General features: G+C 35.9%; 1 protein-coding gene across 1 annotated transcript; it reads right to left on the minus strand.

Moving 5' to 3' along the window:
• Window positions 1–456: 456 nt before the first annotated feature.
• On the minus strand, window positions 457–26,418 carry Arl6ip6 (ADP ribosylation factor like GTPase 6 interacting protein 6). The gene is made up of 4 exons (XM_055600457.1): window positions 25,725–26,418; window positions 24,245–24,298; window positions 15,672–15,804; window positions 457–1,505 (listed from the first exon to the last, which is right to left on the minus strand). The coding sequence occupies exons 1-4, from the start codon at window positions 26,122–26,124 to the stop codon at window positions 1,412–1,414; spliced, it is 681 nt and encodes a 226-aa protein (XP_055456432.1). The 5' UTR covers window positions 26,125–26,418; the 3' UTR covers window positions 457–1,411.
• Between the last annotated feature and the right edge of the window lie 114 nt (window positions 26,419–26,532).

Here is a 26,532-nt window from a genome sequence, read left to right on the forward strand (position 1 = left end):
GAGATTATAGAAAAACTAGACACTTTTAGAAGTCTTGTTTAGTCATAGCATTCATCAGGGGACTGCAATTGCACTACACATACTCATTTCCCACTTAGCTAGAATAAGTTGATTACAAAATGTTTTCCTAATCTAACTTTTTCTACAGCCAAGAAAAACAGCTGTGTAAATCATTCAACTTTCTAAAATTGAGGTGATTTTCTAAACACTTAATAGCGGGCAATACAGAAATACAGTTAAGGCTTAATTACTATAAAAATAACAACAAAAACTGTGGCATGACAATTATAATATTTAAGCAGGAAAGTTATAAAACTATATATATATAAAACAACATACATATTACAGTTTAATTATATACATTTACAGAGTAGCAAAATACCTTTTCTACTTGGCAACTACATTCTAAAGATTAAAAGTAAACAAATTTAAACATTTCTACATACAAAACTTTCAGGTTTTCATTTACTAAAAACAAAACAGTACAAGTTTTGGTACCCTAATACATACATCAAAATAAATATTTTAAATTGTAGTAAATAAAAATGGTTAACAATCTCCAATTTCTTAACATTATAATGACAAATAGTTTTCCCTGAATTTTCATTATCTTTCTGTTAAAAAATAAATTTACTTAAACTCAAGTCAATGTACTTTCACGCCTTTTTAAAAAAGACAAAATACTTACTAAAGGGCAGATTTACATCAGCTAAGAAATAAAATTTACAGTCATATAGGTATAAATGCAATCATTTTAAAAACAAATTCATTACTATAAAAATATATAAAACCCCTAGGTACACTCCACAAAAATATAAATGCACCATTTGCGTTATACTGATTATCAAAACCTCTGATTTATGTAGTGTCTATAAAATATCAAAGAATAGGCATGATTTTTTTCTTCTTTTTCTTGAAACGGTCTCATTGTGCAAGCTATAGGCTGACCTCTAACCCGCAGAACCTGGTTCTATAGCTGGGCTTGAAGGTTTTTGCTACCACACTCGACCTCAGCATTCTTTTGTTAATGTAATCTATAAATATGAAATATTTTTATCTCAACCAGTAATAGCAACATGTTAGCAAAAAAATGGAGTATACATAGAAAGATAGGCGTTGTCTTGTATTCAAGTTTCCAAATTTGATTTCCATTAAAATACTTTCTGTAACTGATAAAAACTACATAAACAAAAGTAAAAAGATGAGGTAAATATCTTATACTTTTAAGAAAGTGTTTGAAAGTACTCAGATAGTCCCAATGCCTAATTTCTGAAATGACGCTCTGTAAGGTCTTCAATAATGATGATGGTTTGTATCTGAATCACATTTCAGTCTTCTGAGTAGGCAATATTTGTTTCTGTTATTACAAAACAATCATGACTTTCACCAACAGTATTGCTCTGCTGTGGGTTTACATGAGGCACCATGCCACAGTAAGAGCAGCTACAACACCATTCAAAATTGCCATGCTATAGCCCATGTGGAAAGAATGTCCAGTCAGTTTCCTAGAGAAAAAGAAAAAAAACACAAATCAAAAAGGAACACGTAATATGGTATGAGAAAACTAGAAAGACATCACTAAAAATGCTTAAAACATCACAATGAGTCTTCCTAAGATTTTTTTTTAATACTAATATATAAATTAGAAAAAGAGTAAGTTAAAAAAAGGACACTTGCAGATCTAGTACAGACTTTTCAATCTGAAATTCTCTTTTAAAAGCCCTCCTGGGGACTGAAGAGATGGCTCAGTAGCTAAGAGTACTTCCTGCTGTTCCCGTGGATTGCCCAGCACCCATACTAGGTGGTTCATTATTGCCTGTAACAACAGCTCCAGGGGATCCCATACCCTGGCATCTATAGCCCCCTAAACAAAAGGCACAAATGCACACATGGTAGGCCCCCACATGTGCGTGCAAGTACACACAATATAAACAAATCTTAAAAACAAACCAACAAAATGGTCCTGATTTCCTGGTTAACAAATATAATTTCATTAGTACAGAGTATTGAACTCAATTGTCATCTTTTAAAAACTTTATCCTGTGTGTAGCAATAACAAATTTGTTACATTACAAACTAGTGTTGCATTAAACAGCAGTGTTTCCCTGCTCTTGTCCTTACCTTGATCTAACTTTAAATACATGTTATTCCAAGTATTTATCCTGACCATATAATTTTTTTTTTTTCAGTTACAGAAAGAAGCTATTCCTTTTGAGCCTATGTAAATGGGTTAGACTTAAAACAAATGTCAGCTTTCAACCTAGTAAGTTTATTTAACTGCAGTGGTTTCCAACACATTTCTAAATGACAGCAAAGAAAAATCTCTTATTTATGATTACTAGGAGTTTCAACTGCTGCACAAAAATTAAGGATGTGTTTGCTTTTTAGAAGAATATTGCTTATGGTTTTCTAAATATTCCATTAACTACATTGCAATGATATATTTTAGTTCTAGTAGAATGACATATTCTTAAAAATGTGGCTGGTAAGACAGCTCAGCCGGCAGAAGCACCTGCTATACAAACCTGAGTTTAATACTTGGAACCCATGGAGGGGGACTCATAAAAGTTGTACCCTACACACACACACAACCTTATTAGTACAAAGTGCTGAAATTGATCACCATTTTTAAAAAACTGCTTTCAGTGTTGAGTAGAAATGTGCTGTGGCATGAATACACACACACCCATGCACATACGTAATAAAAGAGCCCTCAAATTGGCCAGTTGGCTAAGAGTGCTTGCCACCAAGCACTCTTGATGACCAGAGTTTTAGTCACAGAATCCAAGTTGTCCACTGCCCTCTACATACACACACAAATAATAAATAAATAAATATAAAAAGAAAAAGAAATAAAGACTGTGCTCAAATAGTGGTAGAAGGCCAAGTGTGTCAGCTGGCTGTAGGGGCTGTTAGTCCTAGCAATGTGTAGTGATTATGAGTTTCCCAGTAAAAAGCCATTCTACAGGCTTGGAATGAATCACCAAGGAATGGAGATGGGCTACAAGGAGAAGCTGAAAGGTGCAGCCAGAGAGAACTAAAGGGATCCTGCATCTTCACCAAGATGTAGAGTACCAAAGGAATGGAGATGGACTGGGAGGAGGGGTATATAGGTGGACTGCAATAGGACTAATGTTAAGTCTAAGGGACTGGAAAAGAGGACAGACAGGAAGAAGAATGAAAGTCCCCTACTTGAGTCCTAGCCTAGTGTAGCTACATACTGGGGATGACTTTGAACTTCTGATTCTTTAACCTCTTTACTTACCAAATGCACCACTGCATCCAGTTTATACATCAGTGCTGGCATTCAAATACAAGGCTTCGTAATGGTAAGCATGCACTCCACGAACTAAGCCACATCCCTATCTCTCAAAATGCTTTTAAGTATCAAATAGATAAAAAATTAAAATGGAAGAGAAAAAAATATTGTGAATAAGTCAAGTTCCCTTAATGATACAAGTTTTGATTTGTCAAACTTAAGAAACATGGCAAGGTTTAAAAAATAACACAAATAAATGCCATGTTTTCCCTACACTTTATTTTTTTTACTGCATTTTTTTTAAGTTTGTCTGTTTTTTGTTTTCTTTAGAAAGAGTGCAATAAAGTTGAAAGGTAGGGGAGAATATGGGTTTGGGGAAGGGAAAAGATCAAAGTGCACTGTATAAAAATGTTTTCACTGTGGTTATCAGGTAGAAGGACTATATTAATTTAGGATCCCTTCTAATCATCAATTTCTATGACTATTTCAGGTAGAAACAAAAGGAAAATATTTCAAAGGGATTACATAGTTGTATACAGTTCTTTCTACCAATTAAGAGGTTACTTAATAATATTATCTGTATTTAAAGTGGAACAATGTTGTAGAGATTTTAAGTACATAAATATTTAATTCTCAAAGAGCCAACCAAGAAAATCCAATAATAAAAATTAATGAATAAGTTACTAGTTAAACTTTACCTGATGGTTCATTTGACCATATAGTAAGAAATAACAGACAATTTAATGAAAGCAGACTGTTTCTTAAGTTAGGGCCCTAAATGCTAATTTTATCAGGCTTAAATAAAGATATTTTCCACTACATTTCTGAAATAAAAAAAAGTTGGAAATAAATGGGAAATGCTATTGAATAAGAATAAAATGACTGAAAATAGTGACAAAGAAAGGTTCATTATAAGAGGGCAACTTCCACATTAGAAGATTAGTTGTACAAAGGAAACTATCTTAGTCTAGTTTCAAAGCAATCTTTTGCAATAATACAGACACACAATGAAGTGTTCATGTGATTCTCACCAGTGATATAGGTCAAATTCTAGAGTAAGACGTGGGTTTGAGTACCTCTTACAAGAGATATATAAAGATAGAAGTTCCCTTACAGTAAGCGACCTTTTAGTGAAACTGAAAGAAGTCTACTAAGAGTTCAGTATGGTTAAGATTTTAAATAGCCACAAAAGAAGTAGATAAAGGAGAAGAGATATATAGATGAATGGGTCACACTCAAAGCCTAGCTCAGAATATACAGTTGTACATTCTAAATATTTGGAACTTCCTTTGAATAATAAAACTATTCACCCCCTTTATATAGAATGCTATAAACTTCGGCCTATTTTATATGAATATGAGATCTACTCCTCCTTGACCTTTCTTTTGCCCTATCTAAAGCTTTGTAATTTTACAGGGCAGGCACTTCATGTACTTTTGTTGTTGCTGTTCATAAAGACCTGATATAAGGATTACAACTTTTCTTAGTATTTATAATAGCTGTGGCAAATTTTGATGCATTTACTTTGGCTTTCTGATTTTTAATTTTAAATTATTTTCCTGGCCACTAATTTATATATCCCCTATTCTGTAACTTAGCTGGAAAAAATATTTCCCAGATTGGCAAGTAAAGAAATATTTATAGGATCACAATTTACAAGGAGAAAAATGTGTAAAAACCAATGTGTAACAAAATTGTAAGCCTACAGTTTTCCTGCTTCTAGTTTACAGACCTTAGTTGACCTCCTCGTGCTCCACTCAGTCATTAGTCATTAAAGCACAGATAATTCAGAAACATTAATAGTTGTATCAATGAGGTATGAATTATTACTTAATATGTATTTTAAAGAAATCTGCCTTATCCTTAAGACTATATACTTTGTTAGACACAAAGGGGTATAACAAATCAGTAACAATCTATTTTTGGGATGGGGTCCAAAACCTAGGTATTTTTAAAAATAATACCTAACTTCTGAGAAATCCTCAAACACTGGTACTAGCAAATTAAGGCCCATCTGTCCTCTTACCCTTTTCTGTAAATAAAGCTTATTAGAACAGTCTTGCTTATTTTTTACAAACTGTCTATAGCAGCTTGGGTGCTACAATGACAGATGAGGAAATGCGACTAAGGTCATGTGGACTACAGAGCTAAACATACTTATCATTTGGTTCTTTACAGAAAAATGTGTGCCAATTCTAAATTTTAAGTATCTAAAGCCTCTCTATTCAATCAGTTATATCTGCAATCATAAGTATTACCTACACCTTTTCTTTCAAAACAGGGTCTCCAGGAACGGGGGGGAAGTAGGAGAAAGGGTGATACCAGGAAGAGACGAGGGAGGGGACTACAATGGAGATGTAAAGTGAGTAAATTATAAAAAATAAAATGTAATAATAATAATAATAATAATAATACCACCACCCAAGGTCTTACTATGTAGCTCTGGCTGTCCTGTAACTCATTATGTAGACGAGGCTATCCTCACATTTAGAGATACACCTGCCTCTCCCACCTGAGCACTGGGATTAAAGGTACACCCCCACTACAAAGGCTTGGGCATTTCCTACAAATTCAGAATCAAAAATAAGATCTTATCGCAAAGACTTTGAATCAGAATCTGTAAGTTTAGCTATACATTTAGGTGAAATTACTGAAGAGTAAATAATGAGGTTCACTATTTGGCTATAAATTATAAAAAATATGCTTATTATTTTCTGTGTGCAAACTTTAAAATTATTGTACTTTTAAACAACAAAATTGAACAAATACTTACAAAATGTGTTTTTTCCTACTGAATAATCCTAAAGACAGGGTGTTATACACTTATTTTGTTTTGTTTTTTTGAGGCAGGGTTTTTCTCTGTGTAGCATTGGTGTCCTGGACTTGCATTATTGACCAAGCTGGCTTCAAACTCACAGACATCCACTTGCTTCTGCCTTCCTGGGTGCGAGGAATCACAGGCGCTTGCCACCAGACCTGGCTTTAATTTTTTTTTTTTTTTAATAAAATGAGTAACTCAAATAGAAAAAATTTTTCCCAATGTTATTCACATGCGCACCTCCCTTCCCCCACACACACTGTGCTCTGGCAGCAAACGCATTGGTGTATTTCATATGCATAAATGAATATGTATATTTGTATTTCGGATAAAATTAAACTATCTTTAAAGTACTACAAAGCTTAAACTGTTTACCATAATTTTACATACAGTTATGTTTGAATAGGATACAATTTTTGAACATATATTTTAAGTGTGCACAGAAAGAAGATATAGTACACAAACATACATTCACAAGGTTTTAGTATTCAAGATACAAAGAAACTGCTAAGCTGATTTGATTCATATAAAATAGATTAAGATTGTGAGGTAAAATTTAAAAATCAATTTGTATAAACGCTAGTCCCAAAGTAAAAAAAAAACAAACAAACAAACAAACAAAAAAAACATCAGTAGGAAAGAGGACACAAGGAGTGAAGAAGAGGGTTAGAAGAAATAAAAAGTGGAGCTAAAAGCTTGGCTTAGGCACTATTCGTGCTTTGCCATATGACATATCTATTGCTTAAAAAACAGGTTTTTATTATTTGCGTATCTGGAGTGGGTAGGGGTATGTGTGCATGCCTACGAATGCCTCCGGAGGCCAGAAAAGGGGACTGGATTCCCTGGAGTTGAAGTTACAGGCAGTTGTGAGGTACCAGACCTGACACCTGGAGCCCTGATCCTTTGAAAAAGCAGCAAGTACTCTTAATTGCTGAGGAATCTTCTTAGCCCTTACCTGTTGATTTAACCAGTAAACACATGTTAGTTGATTATTGACTTTTTCAAGAATTCTTCTGGAGTATAACATAAGCTGAATTTAAAAGCACCTCTCTGACTTAAAAACACTTTCTAATATAATAAATACAGTGTGTCTCCTAATTTACATTATTGTGGTGGTTTGAATAAAAATGGCTACCATAGACTCATAGGGAGTGACATTACTGGAGGCATGGCTTTGTGGGCTCTGAGGTTTCAGAGCTCAAACCAGGCCCAGGGTCACTTTCTTTTCCTGTTTCCTGCCAATCCAGATATAGAACTCTCAGCTACCTAGCCAGCACCATGTCTGCCTGTGTGCTACGTTGCTTCACACCATTGTGGTAATGAAATCTCTGAGCTGGAAGCCAGCCCCAATTAAATGCTTTTCTTTATAAGAGTTGCCATGGTCCTGGTGTATCTTCACAGCAATAGAAACCCTATCTAAGACAATTGCTGAACACACAAAAAGTGGTTCACATAGTTTTTCTCAGTATTCTTAGTGCTGGTTTTGCTTTTTAAAACTCACAAATTACACATTAACAGCACACCAAATACAACAGCAAACAGGTGCAAACAATCAGCTAGATTGTGTTTTGAAAACAAGGAAGCTATGAATGAATGCTAACAGTTTCTTAAAGGATTTTGTTTCATCTACGCATATCTTTACTCAAGTAATAAAATATATTTTTTAAGACATGCATGTATTTTAACTCTGCTCTTTCAAAAGCCACATTATGCTACCACCGATATAACTGTTAATATATTCATTGCAACTGACGGCTCCAAGCAGTCCCTAGTTAATGAAACTTCATGACAGTCAGATATCAAAGCTAAGTCCATGATCTATTTCTTTTGTCAGTAGTTTTTCTCTCCTACTGCAATTAGCCATCTGACATCTGTTCCATGATAATAACAAATCTGATTCAACAAGGAGGCAGCTTTCCAAACTATGTACGAAAGAGGATAGACTTAATTTATTGTGATTAATGTTAAAGCTAGTGTGCTTGGAAAAGAAACTTCTAATTTGAATATTAAACCACTCACTTTTCTTGATCTAAAGGTTTATATTACTGCCTAAGATAACCCACAATACTTCTCTATAACGCTCTATTACTCTGCTCATTCTGCATTTTCTTAGCTACAATGAGAACAATAAGAACAATGAGAATAACCCTAGTAACACATTTAAAACAAACAAGGCCTCAAGGGTACACAGAAAAGTACTATGTAATTCAAACCCTAAAATCTTGAATTCCCCAGGAAATTTATATTCAATATCCTATTCTTTTTCTGTGCAACAAAAGTGAAACAAAACAAAAGTGAAAACAACATTCACCCACAAATCCCATGAAAACTCAACTGTCTCAACATCTACTTACATGAAGAATGCTTTCCAGAGGAAGTGAAAACTATAAAAGCTTCACATTTTTATAAAAGAATTATCAAAGTAAGTTAATAAACTAATTTTTAAAAACCCACCAAACTTGTTCTTTTCAAACACCAATTCTGCAGACTCTAAATAACACCCAAAGCAGTACATTTAAAAATACAAGGCATTCATAATGCTAAGTTTAATACAATATAAAATGTACTTTCTGAAACTAAGATATTTATCAAATATCTGTGGTTGAGAGTGCACTAAAAAGTTGAGTAACTTATTTAAGCCAAAAAAAAAAAAAAAAAAAAAAAAAAAAAAAAAATGTCAGAAAAAAAGAAAAAAAAAATTGGATTAAATATTAAAAAAAAAAAAAAAAAAAAAAAAAAAAAACAAACAACAAATGTCAGAAAGATAGAAGATGTTCATTGGTTTTTATCTCAAAACTGAAATACTACAGATTGCCTATCTAGTTCCATAAACTGTATTTTAAACAGGCTTTCGTGAAAGACTATACCATTTCTTAATTTTATCATAGTTTTAGAAATTGTTAATGTGACTATTAGGCTCATATAAAATAAGTAATAAAACAACCAGTAATATAACTGAAAAAGCAACACATTTTAAACTTTTCTAAAAATATAAGAATGAATTTATGCTGTCTTTTATAAAATGAACATATGTGTTCCAATTTGCCTCATTCTGGGAAAGAAATGACTATTCAAGATGCATCTGAGGAACAAGTACTGTAATATAAAAGTGAGTCAAGTTATAAGAATGCAACACTTTTTCTTGGTTTCTAATAATTCCAAATGGCTTCAAAATTTGAGGGATGACATAAACACAGACTTAAAAAGTGATCTCGGAACATTTAAAGTAAGTCTTTTTCTTTTAACAAATGCTCATATTGTAAACAAGGTTATTAAACGGCATAAGAAGATAACTTGTTTTTAGAGATAGGATCTCTAGTTCCAGGCTTTTCCAGAGGCTCACTGTGTAACTCAGGCTAGCTTTGAACTCATGACAGGCCTCCTGCCTTAGCCTTGAAAATGCTAAATAATTCTTCTTTTTTTTTTTTTTTTTATTAATTACACTTTATTCATTTTGTATCCCCCCCATAAGCCCCTCCCTCCTCCCCTCCCAATCCCACCCTCCCTCCCCTTTCTGCATGCATGCCACTCCCCAAGTCCACTGATAGGGGAGGTTCTCCTCTCCTTTCTGATCTTAGTCTATCAGTTCTCATCAAAAGTGGCTGCAATGTCCTCTACTGTGGCCTGGTAAGGCTGCTCCCCCCTCAGGGGGAGGTGATCAAAGAGCAGGCCAATCAGATTATGTCAGAGGCAGTCCCTCTTCCCATTACTATGTAACCCACTTGGACACTGAACTGCCATGGGCTACATCTGTGCAGGGGTTCTAGGTTATCTCCATGAATAGTCCTTGGTTGGAGTAAGAGTCTCTGGGAAGTTCCCTGTGTTCAAATTTTCTTGTTCTGTTGCTCTCCTTGTGGAGACCCTGTCCTCTCCAGCTGTTACTATTTCCCGCTAAATAATTCTTAAAGCAAGTAAGCCATTGTGAAATAGGCTCATTGTAAGTTGTCAGATTCAAGTTTAGCTATTATTATAGAACGTAAAGATTTATTTACTAGAGCTCAAGTAGTGTCCACACCTGCAATGCTGTTTACAGTATATCATTTCTTAAGCGATACTCAACAGAAGCAGAAAAATCTGTTTAAAATCAATTTCTAAGTAGGTTATTCAACAATCTAAGCTTGGGATTCAAATATACATGAGAAATCTTAATAATTTTAAATTACATTTAGTTGGGAAGGGGGGTGTATGCCATGGTATTAAAGTGAACATAGAAGACAACCTCTGAGGATCAAACTCAGGTCATCAGACTTGGCAGGAAGCACCTTAATGTGCGGAGCCACCTTGATAGCCAAAAATAAATCTTCCTTTCATTTATATTCTTTGATCAGCTTAACCTTGAAATTTGGAAATGTCTAGCAGCAGTTGATTTCCATAATGAAGTTCTCCTTTCTTTTAAGTACAAACTTTTTTTTCTCCTTGGAAATAAATATTGATACATATTCATAGTATAAAATAATTACCTTTCTGACATAATGTAATTCCTTAAGGGTATAATATTCCTTAAGGGAATATAGCTCTATGGTAGAATACTTGTTAAGAAAGTCAAAGGCCCAAGTCTCAATGCTCAGCACTTGAAGAAAATTTTTTAAAAAAGAAGCCTTCATAGTACAACTTGTAACTCCCTTCACAATGATCTGAGCTAATTAAGGAAGTCTACAAGTTAATTAACTAAGACACTGTCACTTTGTATGTTTAGGTTATATAAATTAACTTTGAAAGTAAGTACTAAATGTAAAACCAATGAACCAAAAATTACTTAAGTTTGGAACCCTTTGGTTATTTTGGTTTATTAACCTTACAAAGGTTATAGGGGTATAAATTGTTAAATTTGACTTCTGACCTAAATAATGGACATTTTAAGTTAGTTCCACTAAATTTATTGCTAGTCTACAAAATAATAGTTGTAATTAAATAGTTTAATATTTAGCATGTGGAACAACTGCAAGCCTACAGACCATTCACCACTACATGGTGCACAGAGGCAGTATGAAATGTGTGCACTTTAAAGTAGAAAACGTCACTAACTTGGAGAAAATAATGAAGATGAGGAGACATGTTAAAAACAAAGTTTTTACTCAACATTACTGCCATATTATAAAAGTTCAAAGTTAGTTGTCAGCAGAATACCAATTAGTGAAACTCTTCCTACTGATTTACTTTGTAATATAGAAGTCAGTGAGTTAATGAGGCAATCCCAAGAGTCAGATGCATTATGTTACGCACAAAAATGTGCAAGTTACTTCAGTTCTTGGGTCTTGGTTTCTTCATGTTATAAAAATAAAAGAACATGCTGGGCAATGGTGGCACATACCTTTGCTCCCAGTGGGAGGCAGAGACAGGTAGATCTCTGAGTTTCACACCAGCCAGGTAAGGGAGGGAGGGAGGAAGAAAGGAAGGAAGGGAGAGAGAGAGGAAGGAAAGAAAGAAAGAAAGAAAGAAAGAAAGAAAGAAAGAAAGAAAGGAAGGAAGGAAGGAAGGAAGGAAGGAAGGAAGGAAGGAAGGAAGGAAGGAAGGAAGGAAGGAAGGACAATTCTAATTATAACATCCATGGTGGCTGAGGGAGTTGGCTTTTCTATGAGCTTTATTTGGAATCCCTAGGCCATCTCTACTACTAAAACACTAGTTTAAAAGTTGTACTTTCAGGAAAAATTCAAGTGCAAAGTAGATATTCTACCTACCTTCTCCAATTACAAAGATTTAAGTAAAATGTCTAGTTCTGCCACTGGCCTATCTTAGAATGAACCTCAAAAGTTAAAGGTCTAGGTTCTCTTGGTATGTATTAATTTTATATGGATAGGTGCCTTATATAAATGCCATAATGTGATGTAATAACTATGCAAATACTTTATTTGCCTGCCTGGAAGTGACTCATAAGACCCATAAATGAAGGAAGTGAGTTGGAGATATTATGAGACACTGTGAGGAAAAAATAATAAATTATACATGATTGTTATAGTAAATTATAACCTAATGGCAACTAAGGGATGCTGTAGATACTTCATGAAATCCAAACTTCTGCTTTGTTCTTTAACAATGCAAATTCCAAATAGCTAAGACAAAGTTTTCCATATAATTATTTTTAGAAGTATAGCAGAGCAAATTTTTCACTTTTACATAAGCTCTGTTGGAATAAAAGATTAAGAAAGGTACATTTTCAAAAAAGTACTTAGTGGACTTTGACAGGAAGATGGTGCCATGCATTTGGTTTTTTTTGTTTGTTTGTTTTTGTTTTGTTTTGGACACAGCTTTTCTGTAGCCTTGGCTGTCCTGGACTCACTTTATAGACCAGGTTGGCTTTCAACTCACAGAAATCCATCTGCCTCTGCCTCCCTGAGTGCTAGGATTACAGGCGTGCATGACATGCCAGGCTGGCACCATGCATTTGTAAACTTAGCTAAATTGAAAAGATATATTGTGGAAGGCAAGACAGTTCAACAGGCAAATAAAATACATGATATGAAGCTATCTCATTTTAATGACTAAGCTTGGAAGAACTGAGTTCAATTCCTAGAACCCTCATGGTGGAAGGGGAGAACTGACTCTTTCAAAAAGTTGTTCTTTGACCTTCACGAATATGCTATGGTTCGTAAACATGATGCTCTTTCTGAAGTCCTGAGTTCAATTCCCAGCAATGACATGGTGGCTCACAACCATCTATAATGAGATCTGGTGCCCTCTTCTGGCCTGAAGGTATATGTGCAGACAGAACATTGTATACATAATAAATAAATAAATCTTTAGCTGGGTGACGATGGCACACACCTTTGATCCCAGTATTTGGAAGGCAGAGGCAGGCGGCAGAGGCAGGCAGTCGGAAGCCAGCCTGGTCAACAAAGCAAGTCCAAAACAGCCAGGGCTTGATACACAGAGAAACCCTGTCTCGGAAAAAACAAAACAAAACAAAACAAAACAAAAAACAAACAAACAAAAAAACTCAAACCCAAACAAACAAACAAACAAACCATGTTTTATTCTACTAAGACTACCAAGACTATTTAAATAAACCAATTACATTTATGAATTGACTATCATGAAAAATAATATATACATGGTGATCCCAGTTCCCATTTCTGAAATAATCATAAAAAGCATAAAGAATGGAAAAACATCCATTAAAATGTTGATAGTAATTTTCCTGATTAGTTATTTCCATTATCTTAATACACACACATACACACCCCACACTTGTAGTTTTCTCCTTCCCTCCTACCTTCTCTCTTTCTGACACAGGTCTCATGTATGTCAGACTACATTCAAACTTGCTTTGTAGTCCAAGAATGGCCTTGAACTCAGTGGGATTATAAACACACCACTACACACTGTGCAGTGCTAGGGATGAACCCAGGCCACATGCATACTAAGCAAGCACTCTAGCAACTGGGATACATTCACAAGGCTGTCTTAATATCAACAAAGACTCAGAATTATTTTTAAACAAGAAATATGCTTATATTAACCTTATTTTAGGCAGTAAGATAACATATAAACTATTAGAAAATTATTTATTTTAAAACATCTGATACATTAGGGAAATATATCTGACTTCTAAGTAAGCAGTTTGAAGATTTCAGCATTTTTCATGAGTCTATTTTCCTGTGCAAGGACTCACTCTACTGGCTATACAGAGAAAATATAGTCAGACATTTATGAAGCGAGTGATTATATTCATGAACACTAGAGGGCGATGTTTTTGTTTTCAAACTGATTATCACTTTATGTGTATACTTGAATGCATACTTAAATTTCACTTGAATATAAAATAATTTTGTATTTTATATTTTTATTTCCTAAAAAAATTAACATAAGCACAGCATATTTAAATATATTTTATAGATGTTTTAATACTTTCTTTTTCTTCGAGACAGGGTTTCTTTGTGTAGCCTTGGCTGTCCTGGACTCACTTTGTACACAAGGCTGGCCTCAAACTCACAGAAATCCGCCTCTCTCTGCCTCCCTGAGTGCTGGGATTACAGGCATGCACCACTTCACCTGGCTTGTGTTTTAAAACTTTTAAGACTAGATGGCTAAGTGCACAAAGTTCGTGATCTGAAACTATTTCATGTTAACTACTAAACATTTGACAACTGAGATTATTTCTTCTTACAATTTGATTAAAATATTAATTTATTAAAACTTAATACAATTAGTTAACTGATCTTTAGAAGAACACTAAAACTCTTTAACCCTCAAAACTCTAATTGCCTAAAGAGCTGAAAATACAGAACTAGCATTCAGAGAAGAAGTCAAACATAAATTTTAAAAAATTGAGCATTTTACAAGTTTTACAGTCTTTCTTAAAGGTACTGGGTATTAATGGGCAGCCAAACAATGCAAGTTTGAACTCTTCTATGAATCAGTCAAATAGGCTTTCTTACTGAATGCTACCCAAGTAATCTGTGGGATGGTATATCGTGATTATTAACTCTTAGTATATTTAATTATTAATTAAATATTTATTCACATCAAATTGTATTCATATACAATTTACATTTCAGATATACTTAAGAATTTATGAAACATTCCAAACATGCATGCAGGTATACTTTTTTTTTCATAAAATATGTATTGTCACATTTTGCTTAAAGTAGAACTAAAATTTTTACACACATATTTTGAGGTAGCAAAATACATGGAAGTTTACTAATAATGAAAGTAATGCCTAGCTGGTGTGTGCCTATAATACCAACACCCATGAGGCAGGCAAACATTTGTGAGTCTGAGGCCAGCCTGGTCTACAAAGCAAGTCCAGGACAGCCAAGGCTACAGAGAAACCCTGGGGAAAAAAAAAAAAAAAAAAAGGCAAACAGACTAGCAATTCACTCTTATGGCTTCCCCTTTACAGAGCCCCTCAAACAGATACTCTGCCTAACAAGTGGCTAGAGTTGGCAATAACAACAGTAATGGCTGGGATGATACACATACATTTAACTGAATTCATTTTCACGCCTTCCCCCTCCCTCCCAATTCTATTTGTAGAAAACATATCTTTGCTTAACTCTCTGCAAATAATATTTCAGGTTGAAGTCCTATAGCACTAGTTTCCAATTTTCTCTGAAACACAAGACAATACAGTGCAAAGAAATACCACTACAAAAACCACATCTACTCTAGTCTGGATCTCTACACTGGGCACTAAATATGCAAGTTTATTAAAATATGACATGCAAATCCTGAAGAAAAGTCTAACTCAAGAAATGAAATGTTAAGTCTGACCACACACAAGACTAAAACTTTTCAAAACTTTGCATTTTGACTTTGTAAACTGTTAACAAATTGAAATTCCACCTAAAAGAAGTCATGAAATTTTTTCACTTCTTTGATCTATGATTTTCAATATTTTAAAAATTTATATTCTCTAGATAGGAAATTTAAAATATCATTTTCTAGATACGTAAAGGCAAGACTCAGACACTAAAAAATATTGTGATTTTTGTCTTCTATACTGAAATCTAGAGCTTCAACATATCCCACTTTTATTGTCACAATGCTAGTGTATGTAACAGAAATAAGATTAACACACATACAAATACACACACACACACCTAACATACATACACCCCAAACAAAGAAATACACAAACCCAGAAACACTTACTTGAACCTAGCAGGTGAAAGAGGAGTAGGCGGAAACATTCCTGGTTCAAAAGAATCAAAGTAAGTCACTGTCCAAGAAAAGCTGCAACAGGAGAATCCAGCAGTCAGAGATATTATCAGCAGAGACCAGAATCCTTAATGGGAAGAGAGAAAAATATTAAAATAATTTCAACCTAGGTCTTCATGTCCAGATGCTGATGTAAATTTCAGAAGAGATTTGAGCTTAGCACATGCTAACCCATGTAAAGTACAAATCATTAGAACACAGTTATAGGTTGTATCAAATATCTTAATGAAATTATATGTACAAATGAAGACAAATTCTACCTAAAAATATAAGAAATTTGGTTTTATGACCTTCAACCACAAAGGAAAATAGTAAAAACAACTCAGCATTAGCATGTCTTCCAGTTTTCTTTTAACCTCATGAGCAATAAATAGCTGACATTTGCTACTACTTTGTACTGAGTGCTTTCTTTCATCACAAAACAAGTACTTCTGACATATCAACCAATTGTGGAATAGCTCCTCTTTATAATTGTCCTATGAAAATATCCTTGCTCAGTATACAAAACAAAGTTGAATTTCAACATACCAAGGAATTGGGAACTTAAACTGGTTAATTTAGAACTTTTTTTTCTCACAGGAATCAAATAAAAAGCATGGTACTATAGTGAACTCAAGTTGAAGAATAAGGGTTGGGAAGCAGAAGAAACAAACTGACAGGACACAGGAATAAATTGATCCAAAGATTTTTAGATACTATTCAAATCATGAAGGATATTAAAGTGATAATGACATTGCAGCCAGTCCTGAAGATACCTGATAAGCTAGCGTCAGGTGGAAGGGGAGGAGGACCTATCAGTGGACTTGGAAAGGGGCAGGGAGGAGATGAGGGAGGGAGCATGGGATTGGGTATGAGAGAGTGGAATACAGCTGGGATACAAAGTTAATAAACTGTAACTAATATTAAAAAAATAAAAACTTAATTAAAAAGGATAATGAACTGTTAATGTAATTCTCTTTAGTTGGAGCAGTTTTATTTATTACAACATATTTATTTTTATTTCACATGCATGAGGGTTTTGCCCATGTATATTTATGTGTATCATGTGTGCCTAGTGCCTGTAACGGTCAGAACAGTGTCTCAGATCCTCTGAAACTGGGACAATTTTACATAGGCACATGGGTGTTGGAAACCAAGACTCACTCTGTTACAAGACCAGCACAGAATGTCCTTCTCACTGCTGTGCCATCTCTCCAGTCCCTAGTTTATTTTAACTTTTATTTTAAAAAGTCTTTTTTTAAATTTAATTCATTATAGCTATTCAACAAAATATACTAAGGAACTACCTTTTATTTGGTACAGCGCTACTTAACGGGGACAAAACAGAAAACACATTGTCTTCGCAGAAATTTTGGTGAGAAGAAAATAAGAATGTAAATAAAATAGTAGCTAGAGATTGTGCTAATACTTTTTTGAATATATTTTATATTTCCTATGGTCTCTAGGGAGATAGAATTCAGATGGAGGCTGTGGTTCTCAAAAGAATTCTAAAGTTTATATGTTAAATAATAATACTCATCAGCATACTGCTACCAGATACTGAGTGTTACAGCACCTTGTATTTAACAATCAGTAGGAAAACATGAACTCAGTGGAGCAAAATACATTTAGAAAAGCCAACTAAGTCAGCTTGTAACATAGCAAAAGCTTGTCATAAAAAAAAAAAAACAATTTAAAATGTTACTGTTTGCTAGGAATGTAGCCCAATGTAAGACCCTTGCCTAGCTGATGGAATTTCTGTAATCGCTAAACTCCCCTAAGTCACAATACATTTAAGTGCAACCTAGAAGGAAAAATAGTTGAATTAATAGCCCACACTCCACACAATAAAATCTAAAACGTTATCAATGAACAAGGTATAAACTGGCATGGTGACATAGACCTGTAACTTCAAACTTTGGAGACTGAGACAGTGAGATCATGACCCTGAAGCCAGTCTTCACCTGAGCTACACAGGAAAACCTGCTCACAAATTTCATCTACTACAGAGAAACACATGTATATGTGCTATATATGGATAAGTCTATACTTTACTTAGGCTGTTGCTTTAAAAAAATAAACTCTCAGAAGTGATTGAGAATATAACACTGGTCCTCTGTAGGGAGAAGAAATGGTGACCAGGAGAAGTCTATTATGGGTATGCTTTATAAGTATTTTAAATTTTGACCCATGTAATTTGGGGAGGGGGGAAAGCAGGGTCTTACCATGTAGCTCTGGCTATCCTGGAACTCACTATGTAGACCAGGCTGGCTTTGAACTGAAGATATCCACTTGCCTCTGTCTCCTTAGTGCTAGCTAAAGTGCATGTACCACCACGCCTGGCCCATGTGATTCTTTAATCTATTCAAAAAAATCAGAGCAGAACCAAAGCTGGGAATATAGTTTAGGTGGTGGATTGCCTGTGCAACATGTATAAAGTACTGGGACCATTCCCAGTAGTGGGATGGCTGTAATCCTAGCATTGGGGAGGTGAAAGCAGAAAGGATCAGAAGATCAGGGTCATTCTCCCATATACACGAGTTGAGGCCCAGTCTGAGCTACATGAAACCCGATCTCAAAAATATGAAAGTAAACCCAGGTTCCAAAATTGTTTCTTTAGTAAGACAGTCCTTTTTAAACATAAGAGGGGCAGGAAAGTTGTACCATAGTTTATGTATCATCATATTCTGACTGTTCTTCAAAAGCAAGTTTACCAAGGTACACCGTTCATGAGTTGCTTTCAGAGCTCCAGAAAGAAATACAAAGGAACACCAAAAGATGCCAGGAATTAGCAATTTCCTGGCTACCCAAAAATGATGTACCACAGAATATTTTATCAAAAGGCAGGTAAGAAATATGTGCGTTTCTCTGTTTGTAAATCATGTGAAGTTTAGAACACTGACAATGTTGACATGTAAAAAGCAAAGTAATTAAACAATAAGAAAATGTACAAGTGCTTTGAAGCACTGATCTACATGTTTTCTCCTGATAGTTCCTCTTTTCTTGCCACCTCCTGTTTTTGTTACCCCACAAGTATGTGGCAAAGCAGAAAGGAGAAATACCTTATCTTTGGCTTTTATCTTGTGAAATTACAAAGCTAGTATACAGATTTAATCAGGGATAAAAAAATAAACATAATACTTCTTTGAAGAGAAAAAAATAATGAACTGTTTGGGAAACAGATGAAGCGTTTATATGGAACACAAAAAAGATGTTCCTACTTAGAATAAAGTGCACTAACCTGCAATATGAAGAAGGAAGGGATTCTTGACACGGCCATCCAGAAAAAGCTATACACTAGGCATAGCTAGTGTTTTGTACATCTTGGGAGCTGGCCCAAGAGTCATTCTGCATATATCTCTAAGTAGGGTACAGAAATAGCAGATGGTCCTGTGATTTAATACTATTTAATACTGTGATTTAAAGGACATCCAAAACAGAAATGCTAGATATTTCAACAGTAACTCACTTCACAAAATGCCATTAGAATGCACCTCAATTTCAAAACGCTGAAACAGTACCCAAGTCTAGGATCTTAGCCCAACCTGGAATCAGGAATCATAGTAAAGGCTGACACTCAACCTTGTTACTTAGTGAGGACATGGCAGAAATTACAAAATTTTGTGAACTACAATTTAGTAATGTTTTTTTTATTGGAAAGTGTTATTTGTTGCTTAATTAAATGAGCATCTCCAAAAAGAGGTAAATATAATAAAAAAGTTTACTCTAAGATTAGTACAATTTATACACGTTTATAAAATAAACATGCTAATCAAAGGGGAAAAAAAATCAAGATTACAGTCAGCTATGAAACTTCTAGATACCTAAAAAAGATAAAGAAGAAAATAACACTTAAAACTAAGCATCTGGCTACTTAAAAACCAATCAGGCCTTTCTATCTCAGAGCTTTCAGAGCACACCTGTCAATTTTACTATGAGTAGCCATCTCCTTTTTTTGTGGCTACTATTTATATAAATGAATTTTGTCATAAAGAGCTGTTACCCAATTGTGTACAAAGTATTCTTGAGATTGCCTATACTGATTATTATTGTACAGTCTCGGTACTGTCTCATCATGGACATTTAAATTACTTTTATATTCATTCTGAAGTAATCCAAAGCTACATGACTGGGAAGCCATGTCATAATAGTAAGACTAAGGCTGCACTGCAACTGTAGTCTAACTGTGCCCACGGTTCTGAGAATTTAAGGGAAAAAACAAACAAACAAACAAAAAAAAAAACCAACAACTCATCTATAAATAAGCAGAAAAGCAAAAAGCCACAGGTGTTATATCCAAAAACTTTGTCATGATAGCTCCAAAGTGAATCCTCAGGTAACATTTTAATACTATTTTTAAATTCATTTAACTTACTATTTACTTTGGATGAAAAACTGAAGGTACATGAAACAAAGTTAAAGTCTTCTTTCCCCGAATTAATTTACATCATCTCTACAAATAGTTAACTCGGAGTTTGTTGGCATCTTTGTAAAAGCTATTAGATTCTGGGAGCATAACACAGAGTACTCAGGTGAAGTTATTTTCTCTATATATTGACCAGAAATTTCCTATTTTTCACAGGGCAGTCTATGTTGAAGACTTTTCTTATCTGTACACACAGTCTCACCACATGTTTTTTTCAGACTTTTCACTATTACAAAAAAAAAAAAAAGTTGTAAATAACATTCTGGACTCTGCACATTAGAGGAGTATGTCACAGATTTTCAATGTGAAGTGCTATCAAAGGTACAGACCTTTAACTAAGTACATCTATCTTTAACTCAATTAATTAGTTGACAAAATGATGACACTTTTTATCTTTCCATCAACTGAAACTTTCTTGGCTTAATATTTTCAACTAATGCAAAAACCAGGGAGAGTGTAAATATCCTACTCAAACCCTTTTGTTAGTTTATCTTTCAAAATAGACTAGTTTGAAGGTATAGTTACTTTTCAAATAAATGTTAGCAACTGTCTGTGTTTCTATTAACCTTTTTGTATTAAAAAGTTGAGAGAAAAGTATGATGAATTCATATGTATACATCATTTAACTTTAAAGAACTAACCAACAGCCAACTCTTCTTTTCACCTGCTTATTCAAGATACCAGAGCAAACAGTCTCATGGAGTTTTGTTTTGTTTTTTCTTTTTTTAGAGCATACTGATTGATATAAAATGATTGAAAAATATTAAGATTTTAATATATTGAAAATATTAACATGACTGTTAACCTAAACTTAAAAATGTATACTGTGACTACACAATTTTAAGTCAATTTAAAATTGTGCTTCCCTCCCTCCCCCTCCTCTCATAGCTAATTTTAGAGAATGGGGCTTATGGAGCAAATTGGCTGTGATATTGCTATGTAGCTAAGGATAACCTTGAACTTCTGATCCTTCTGTTTCTGCCTCTCAACATGCATTACCAAGCCTTGCTAAAATTTGTTCTTTTAAAAGTATTTTTCTTGACAGTTACATTTGATACAAATATTAAACAACCCATAATCCAAACCCCTGATAACCTGTCATTTTTGTTACATCCTTCCAGACTACTGACTTTCGTTTTCTCTTTCCTCTAGTAATTCTTTTGAGGTTATGCAGTTTTACAAAGATGGTACTACAGCACAAAGTAACATGTTAGTGAATGTTTAGGTGAAATAGTTATGTTACCCCATACAGATACAAATAATTGAACTTTTCCGTAATCGTTTGTGGGTTTAATTGGAAGAATCATACATTGGATAAGTCAAATTCTGAGTTTACAATTTTTCACCTTAAGGAAGAATTGAGCTTTTTTAACACCTATTTTACTCTGGGTCATTTTCAGACCTTTGGCTTTTCTTTGAAACTTTAACTATATTCCTAAAATTTTGCAGCATGAAGTCATAATAGTTGGAGCCTCATTTATTCCTCTGAAAAAGAACTCTTGAAATTTTCAATGAGTTCACTTAAGATTAAAATCAGAATTTGTCAATTATTTCTTCCCTAAAACATAGGCAAAGATTCCTAGAATCTTGTCAGGTATACCAACTATACAAGCAGCTCTAATAAGTCAAATCTGGTCTTGTTAAAGGATGACAGGCACATGTGTAATCACTTTTAGAAGCTGTGTTTGTTTGTATTTATGTATACAAATGTACAGGTCAGCTGATTGGTTTTATTCTGACTAGGAGTCTTCCTATGCTGCCTAGCTCCTGAGATCAAGCAATCCATCATCATCAGCTTTCCAAGGTATATAACATACCCAATCTAGAGGCTTCAAAAGTCACTAAAAGCTGAGCATCAAGTCTCACAATATAATTTTTGTATGGTAGAAACTATGACACACATATAAAAATACTAGCTCTACATATTTTTTGTTAAGCGTTTTCTTCTAAAGGCAATTCCATGTACTCCCCTAATGACTTTTCCAGGTTTGCCAAAACTGAAATGTTATCATACTATATCCTGGGAAATATTAGACTCCAGAAAGTTACACAAAATTATGCAACATTGGAAATAGAACAAAGTTGTCATTTGTGAGAAAACTTCTAAAACTACAACCGATGCAAAAGCCAATAGGCAAAACTAAATAATTCAATATTGTATGTGTTTAGCACAATCATTCTTGCCTGAGAACAATCTTAAAAGAGGAATGAGTGATATATCTTATTAAACAAGTAATTTTATTAATCTCTTGGAAGACTAAGTTCAAAGTAAGTGATGATGTGCAAGAAAGTTTTAAAAGAAGAGCTCTCATCTGTAAATTCTCCAGTGTGATCAATGCCATTCAAAAACAGTTTTAACCACCCAGCCTGATGACCTCAGGCTGAAAAGTTATGCTGTATTAAAGTCTAATACTTGTCAACCACACCCACTAACTCTCCCACATGCATCCCTTTAAACCAAGCCCTTGGGAGGCAGAGGCATGTAGATCTTTGAGTTTGAGGCCAGGCTAGTTTACAAAGAGTATTGGTTCCAGGAAGGCCAAGGCTACATAGAGAAACCCTGCCTTGAAAACAAAACAAAAACAACTCTCAACAATTCTTCTCCTGCCATAACAAACTTTTTCTTTAAAAATAGAACAAAATAATAATTACAACAAAAAATAAATAGTGCAAACAGGCTTCTCTTGAACAGTTTTTTCAGGGGAACACAGATGACTACACAACTGCAGTATTTAGCAACTTTAACGGTAAACTCTGAACTCTAAACCAGCCCCCAATTAGTTTTCCTACCTAAGAGTGGCTGTGATCGTGGTGTCTCTTCACAGCAACAGGGCACTGATTAAGACAGTACACAATACTTATAACCTAGTTGAAATTTTCAATGTTTATTCAAAACTTAGGCTGTTTTTTAAATGTCTTTAAAAGGATAAAGATATAATAACCTAGGCACTTCCCTGTGTTATGATAATGAATGATTTTTTTTCTTGTTATCTTAACACATTTATTTGTTTTGATTTGAAGGACACTTACTAGAATTGGCTTCTCCACCGTCTCAAGGAAAAGTTTACTTAGAGGTCTACTGTCAATTCAAAAGACTTTGTAAGGCTGGCCATGCATTTATTCTCAGAGAATTCAAGCTCAAAGACATATACAGACGAGTACTGCCACAATCGCCTCAATTTTATCAGTGACGTAAGAATCTTTGCAGTGCTGGGGATCAGAACATACGTGCTAAATAAAGTATCTATCACTGAACTACACACTCAACCCAGATGTTTTCAAGAATGCTCTTCTGTTGGAAAAGATCATCTGTCCACATGCTATAAAGACGTATTTCCTATAGGCCAAACTATGCTTACTTTAAAATGAATCCCCATAAATCTGACTGAGCTAGCCTGGCCAGTGACACTGACTGTATTTACTCTACAGTTGGTCAGAGCCTCATAGAGCTTTCTGTCTTGGCACAGTTGTTTCTGCTACAAAAATAGTTGTTTTCCTCATTCCTAAATTTTAATAGTAAAATACCTCAAACAGGTAAAGTTCTAAACTCTTTAAAATCATCCATAAGAGCGACAGAGACCATTAATAAACCTCTTCAGCAGAAAGCTATAAACTACATAATGTATGACATCTTGGACAATAGAAACTCAGCCGACTTACCTAGCATTAATAATTCTTGCTTTAAAATTTTTATCTTAAGACACATTGCCTACAAAAAACTGTGGGCATTAAATTCTCATGAAGTCTGTTTCAGATACGTATGCTGGCTAAATCTGTGGGCAAGTTTCTAGTTCTAAATTCCTGAAGCACTACAGGGAGCCTCCTGGAGAACATAATTAGAAACTACTCCAAGTATTTACTGGATCCAAGTCATGCAAGTTGTGCTGAATTCCATATACACATATTAGTGGCCAGTATACAATTACAGAAAAAAATCTAACAGAAATCTAATAACATTTACCACAAACATACAAATGAAAACTGCTCCTGAATCAACTACACATAGTATATATAAAATATTTATCCCAAAGTCTGTATAACTTAAACATAATTTGGAAAAACAAAAATAAGTGATTGGATGAATAAAATGATCAGTTCATACCTAATAGCCCAGTATGTATATCATCTTCATTTTTCAAATTTTCTGCATGCAACTCTGTAAATACAAAGAGAGGTTTAGGTAGAAGAATAGTTTTTCTTCATGACATGAATATCCAAATGCGTTGAACATACTGTTAATTATCAAAAGTACCCTGGAGTCAGAGCTTGGTTCAACTTCTGGTTTAATACCTACGCTACCTTCAGCAAAGCAAATACCTTCACAAGAGTCAACTACCATAAACATGAGAAGAGGGTTTCTCACCTGGGTTTTGAACAATTTGTACAAAAGAAACTTAAGCGCTCAGTAGATTTTTAATTCAGTTCCTTGCTCCTTTCTCCAAAATACCAATGTCTTCTGCAATAAACTTCTACTTATGGGTATATAACTTTATGCTACAAAAGAAAATTAAACTGTGTGCATGATAAAACTGTCAAGATTGAAGGGAAAAAAAGGTGAAAGATAGGACAGATTTGAAGCAACAGCAGTCAAACTTTTAAGGTCCACAGTTAACAGCCAATAATATATTTTGAAGAAGTAATGTCTTCTCCAAGAAAATCAAATCAAACAAATGAAAACTGTTCAAGAGCCACCTGCAGCCCTTTAGAGACTGGGGGAAAATAAAGCAAAATTGAAGAAATTTAATTTTAATTAGTAACGGTAACACAAGAATTACAAAGTGTTGGCTCCTTTTAATACAAGATAACTTCCCTCCCAACCCCTCGAGACAGGGTTTCTCTGTGAAGCCTTGTAAACCAGGCTGGCCTCGAACCCAGAGATCCGCCTGCCTCTGGCTCCCTGAACACTGGAATCAATGGCGTGCGCCACCAAAGCCCGGCTAAGATACTCCTTTGTTTTTTTGTTTGTTTTTGAGGTTTCTATTTCTCTTTCCACTCTAATGAATACTAAACCACACAACAAATTTGAATAGGGGAAGTACAAAGGGGCTTTTCAAAGCATTCCTACTCGACCATTTGATCTCTGTCTCTGTAGAACAGATTCTGTCCTGCAATAGCTCTATCTGGTTACAAAGCACAAAAGAGAAGAAAAAGTACTCTGCCTATAAAAGTAGAGATTCGGGATGCGGGGGAGAAATTCTTGTCCTTCAATTTATCTATGTTCGGAGAAGTGCATACATAGCGCGTCTCGAAATATTTATGAATCAACTGTAGAACATACACAGACTGTTTTGGTTACATGCACTTTTCACGACCCCTTTAAAAGCAGGGACTGATTAAACGGACGTGCTTATGTGTTCAATGCCTTTACGGCACTTACGAGTGTGGATTTAATCAAAGAACCTTTCTAACCGGTTCTCATTATGGAGCGGGGACCTCCACCTAGGGGGAGAAGACAAAAGGAGGAAGGGCAAGGAGAGGCACAGTTTGGAGGGAAAGCTTTGGGAGGAAGCTGTGAATGGGGGCGAGTGATGTACCGGCTCGACCTGACTCCGGACACACTTTCAAGGCCTGGGCCTCAGTACCTTTAACGACCAGGTAGGCGATGGCGAGGAGGAAAGCAAGGAGGGCGGCGAACAGCAGCGAACAGAGGATGGAAAGGACCTGGATGGGCCACCGCCGAGCCTGGGTCCGGCTGGCCGCGGGGGCCGGGAAGAGGCCGTTGCGCTTCTCCCGCAGGACCGGCGACCCGTCCCCGACCCGCGGGCACAGCGGGACTCTCCGGAGCTCCGACCACGCCCCGGCCGAGAACTCCGCCCGCAGGTCGCGGGCCACTCGGTCGCATCCCTCGTCCTCGTCGACTTCGCCCTCACCCCGGCTATCCCCCGGCGTGAAGCCGGAACGCGCGGGCCGCGTCCCAGGACCTGGGGTGACCTGGCGGCGCCTCCGCGCGGCCGCGGACCTCGCACTCTCCACGAACGACATGGCGGGAAAGGCTGAGAGACCCGCGAAGGTCGAGCGGCCGCCACCGCCACGCCCCCTCCCCGGCGGCAGCCAATCAGCGCCGGCCGTCGGCGGGGCCAACCACGGCGCGGGGAGAGCTGGGGGGGCGCGCGAGCCGCGGTCCAGGGCTTCCTCTTCCGGACGCGCCGGGGTCCGGGGGGCGGGAGGGGGAGGCTGGAGCGCGCGCCCGCGGCCCACGACCCACGAGTACACACGACCTAACCTAGCCGGCCCTTCCCGGCCCTCGGGGCGCACACCGCCCGCCCCCTACAACAGCAGCCTCCCGCTCGGCTCCGCCGCCAATCGCCGCCTCCCTCTGGCGAGTGAGCTCCGCCCCTCGCGGCGCCCACGCCGCCGGCGACGGCGCGCGCAGCTCGAGGACGGCCCCCC

The sequence above is a fragment of the Psammomys obesus genome, unplaced genomic scaffold (assembly GCF_907164565.1).
Source record: "Psammomys obesus unplaced genomic scaffold, mPsaObe1.curated_primary_1811, whole genome shotgun sequence".
In the NCBI taxonomy this organism is placed as follows: Eukaryota; Metazoa; Chordata; class Mammalia; order Rodentia; family Muridae; genus Psammomys; species Psammomys obesus.

Excerpts from the sequence above, each read along its gene's own strand:
- Arl6ip6 (XM_055600457.1), bottom strand. The coding sequence starts at position 26,124 with ATGTCGTTCGTGGAGAGTGCGAGGTCCGCGGCCGCGCGGAGGCGCCGC. Across the intron at positions 24,299-25,724 it reads CGCCTACCTGGTCGTTAAAG|AGTTGCATGCAGAAAATTTG; the intron begins GTACTGAGGCCC and ends TTGTATTTACAG. Across the intron at positions 15,805-24,244 it reads TATACATACTGGGCTATTAG|GATTCTGGTCTCTGCTGATA; the intron begins GTATGAACTGAT and ends CTTCCCATTAAG.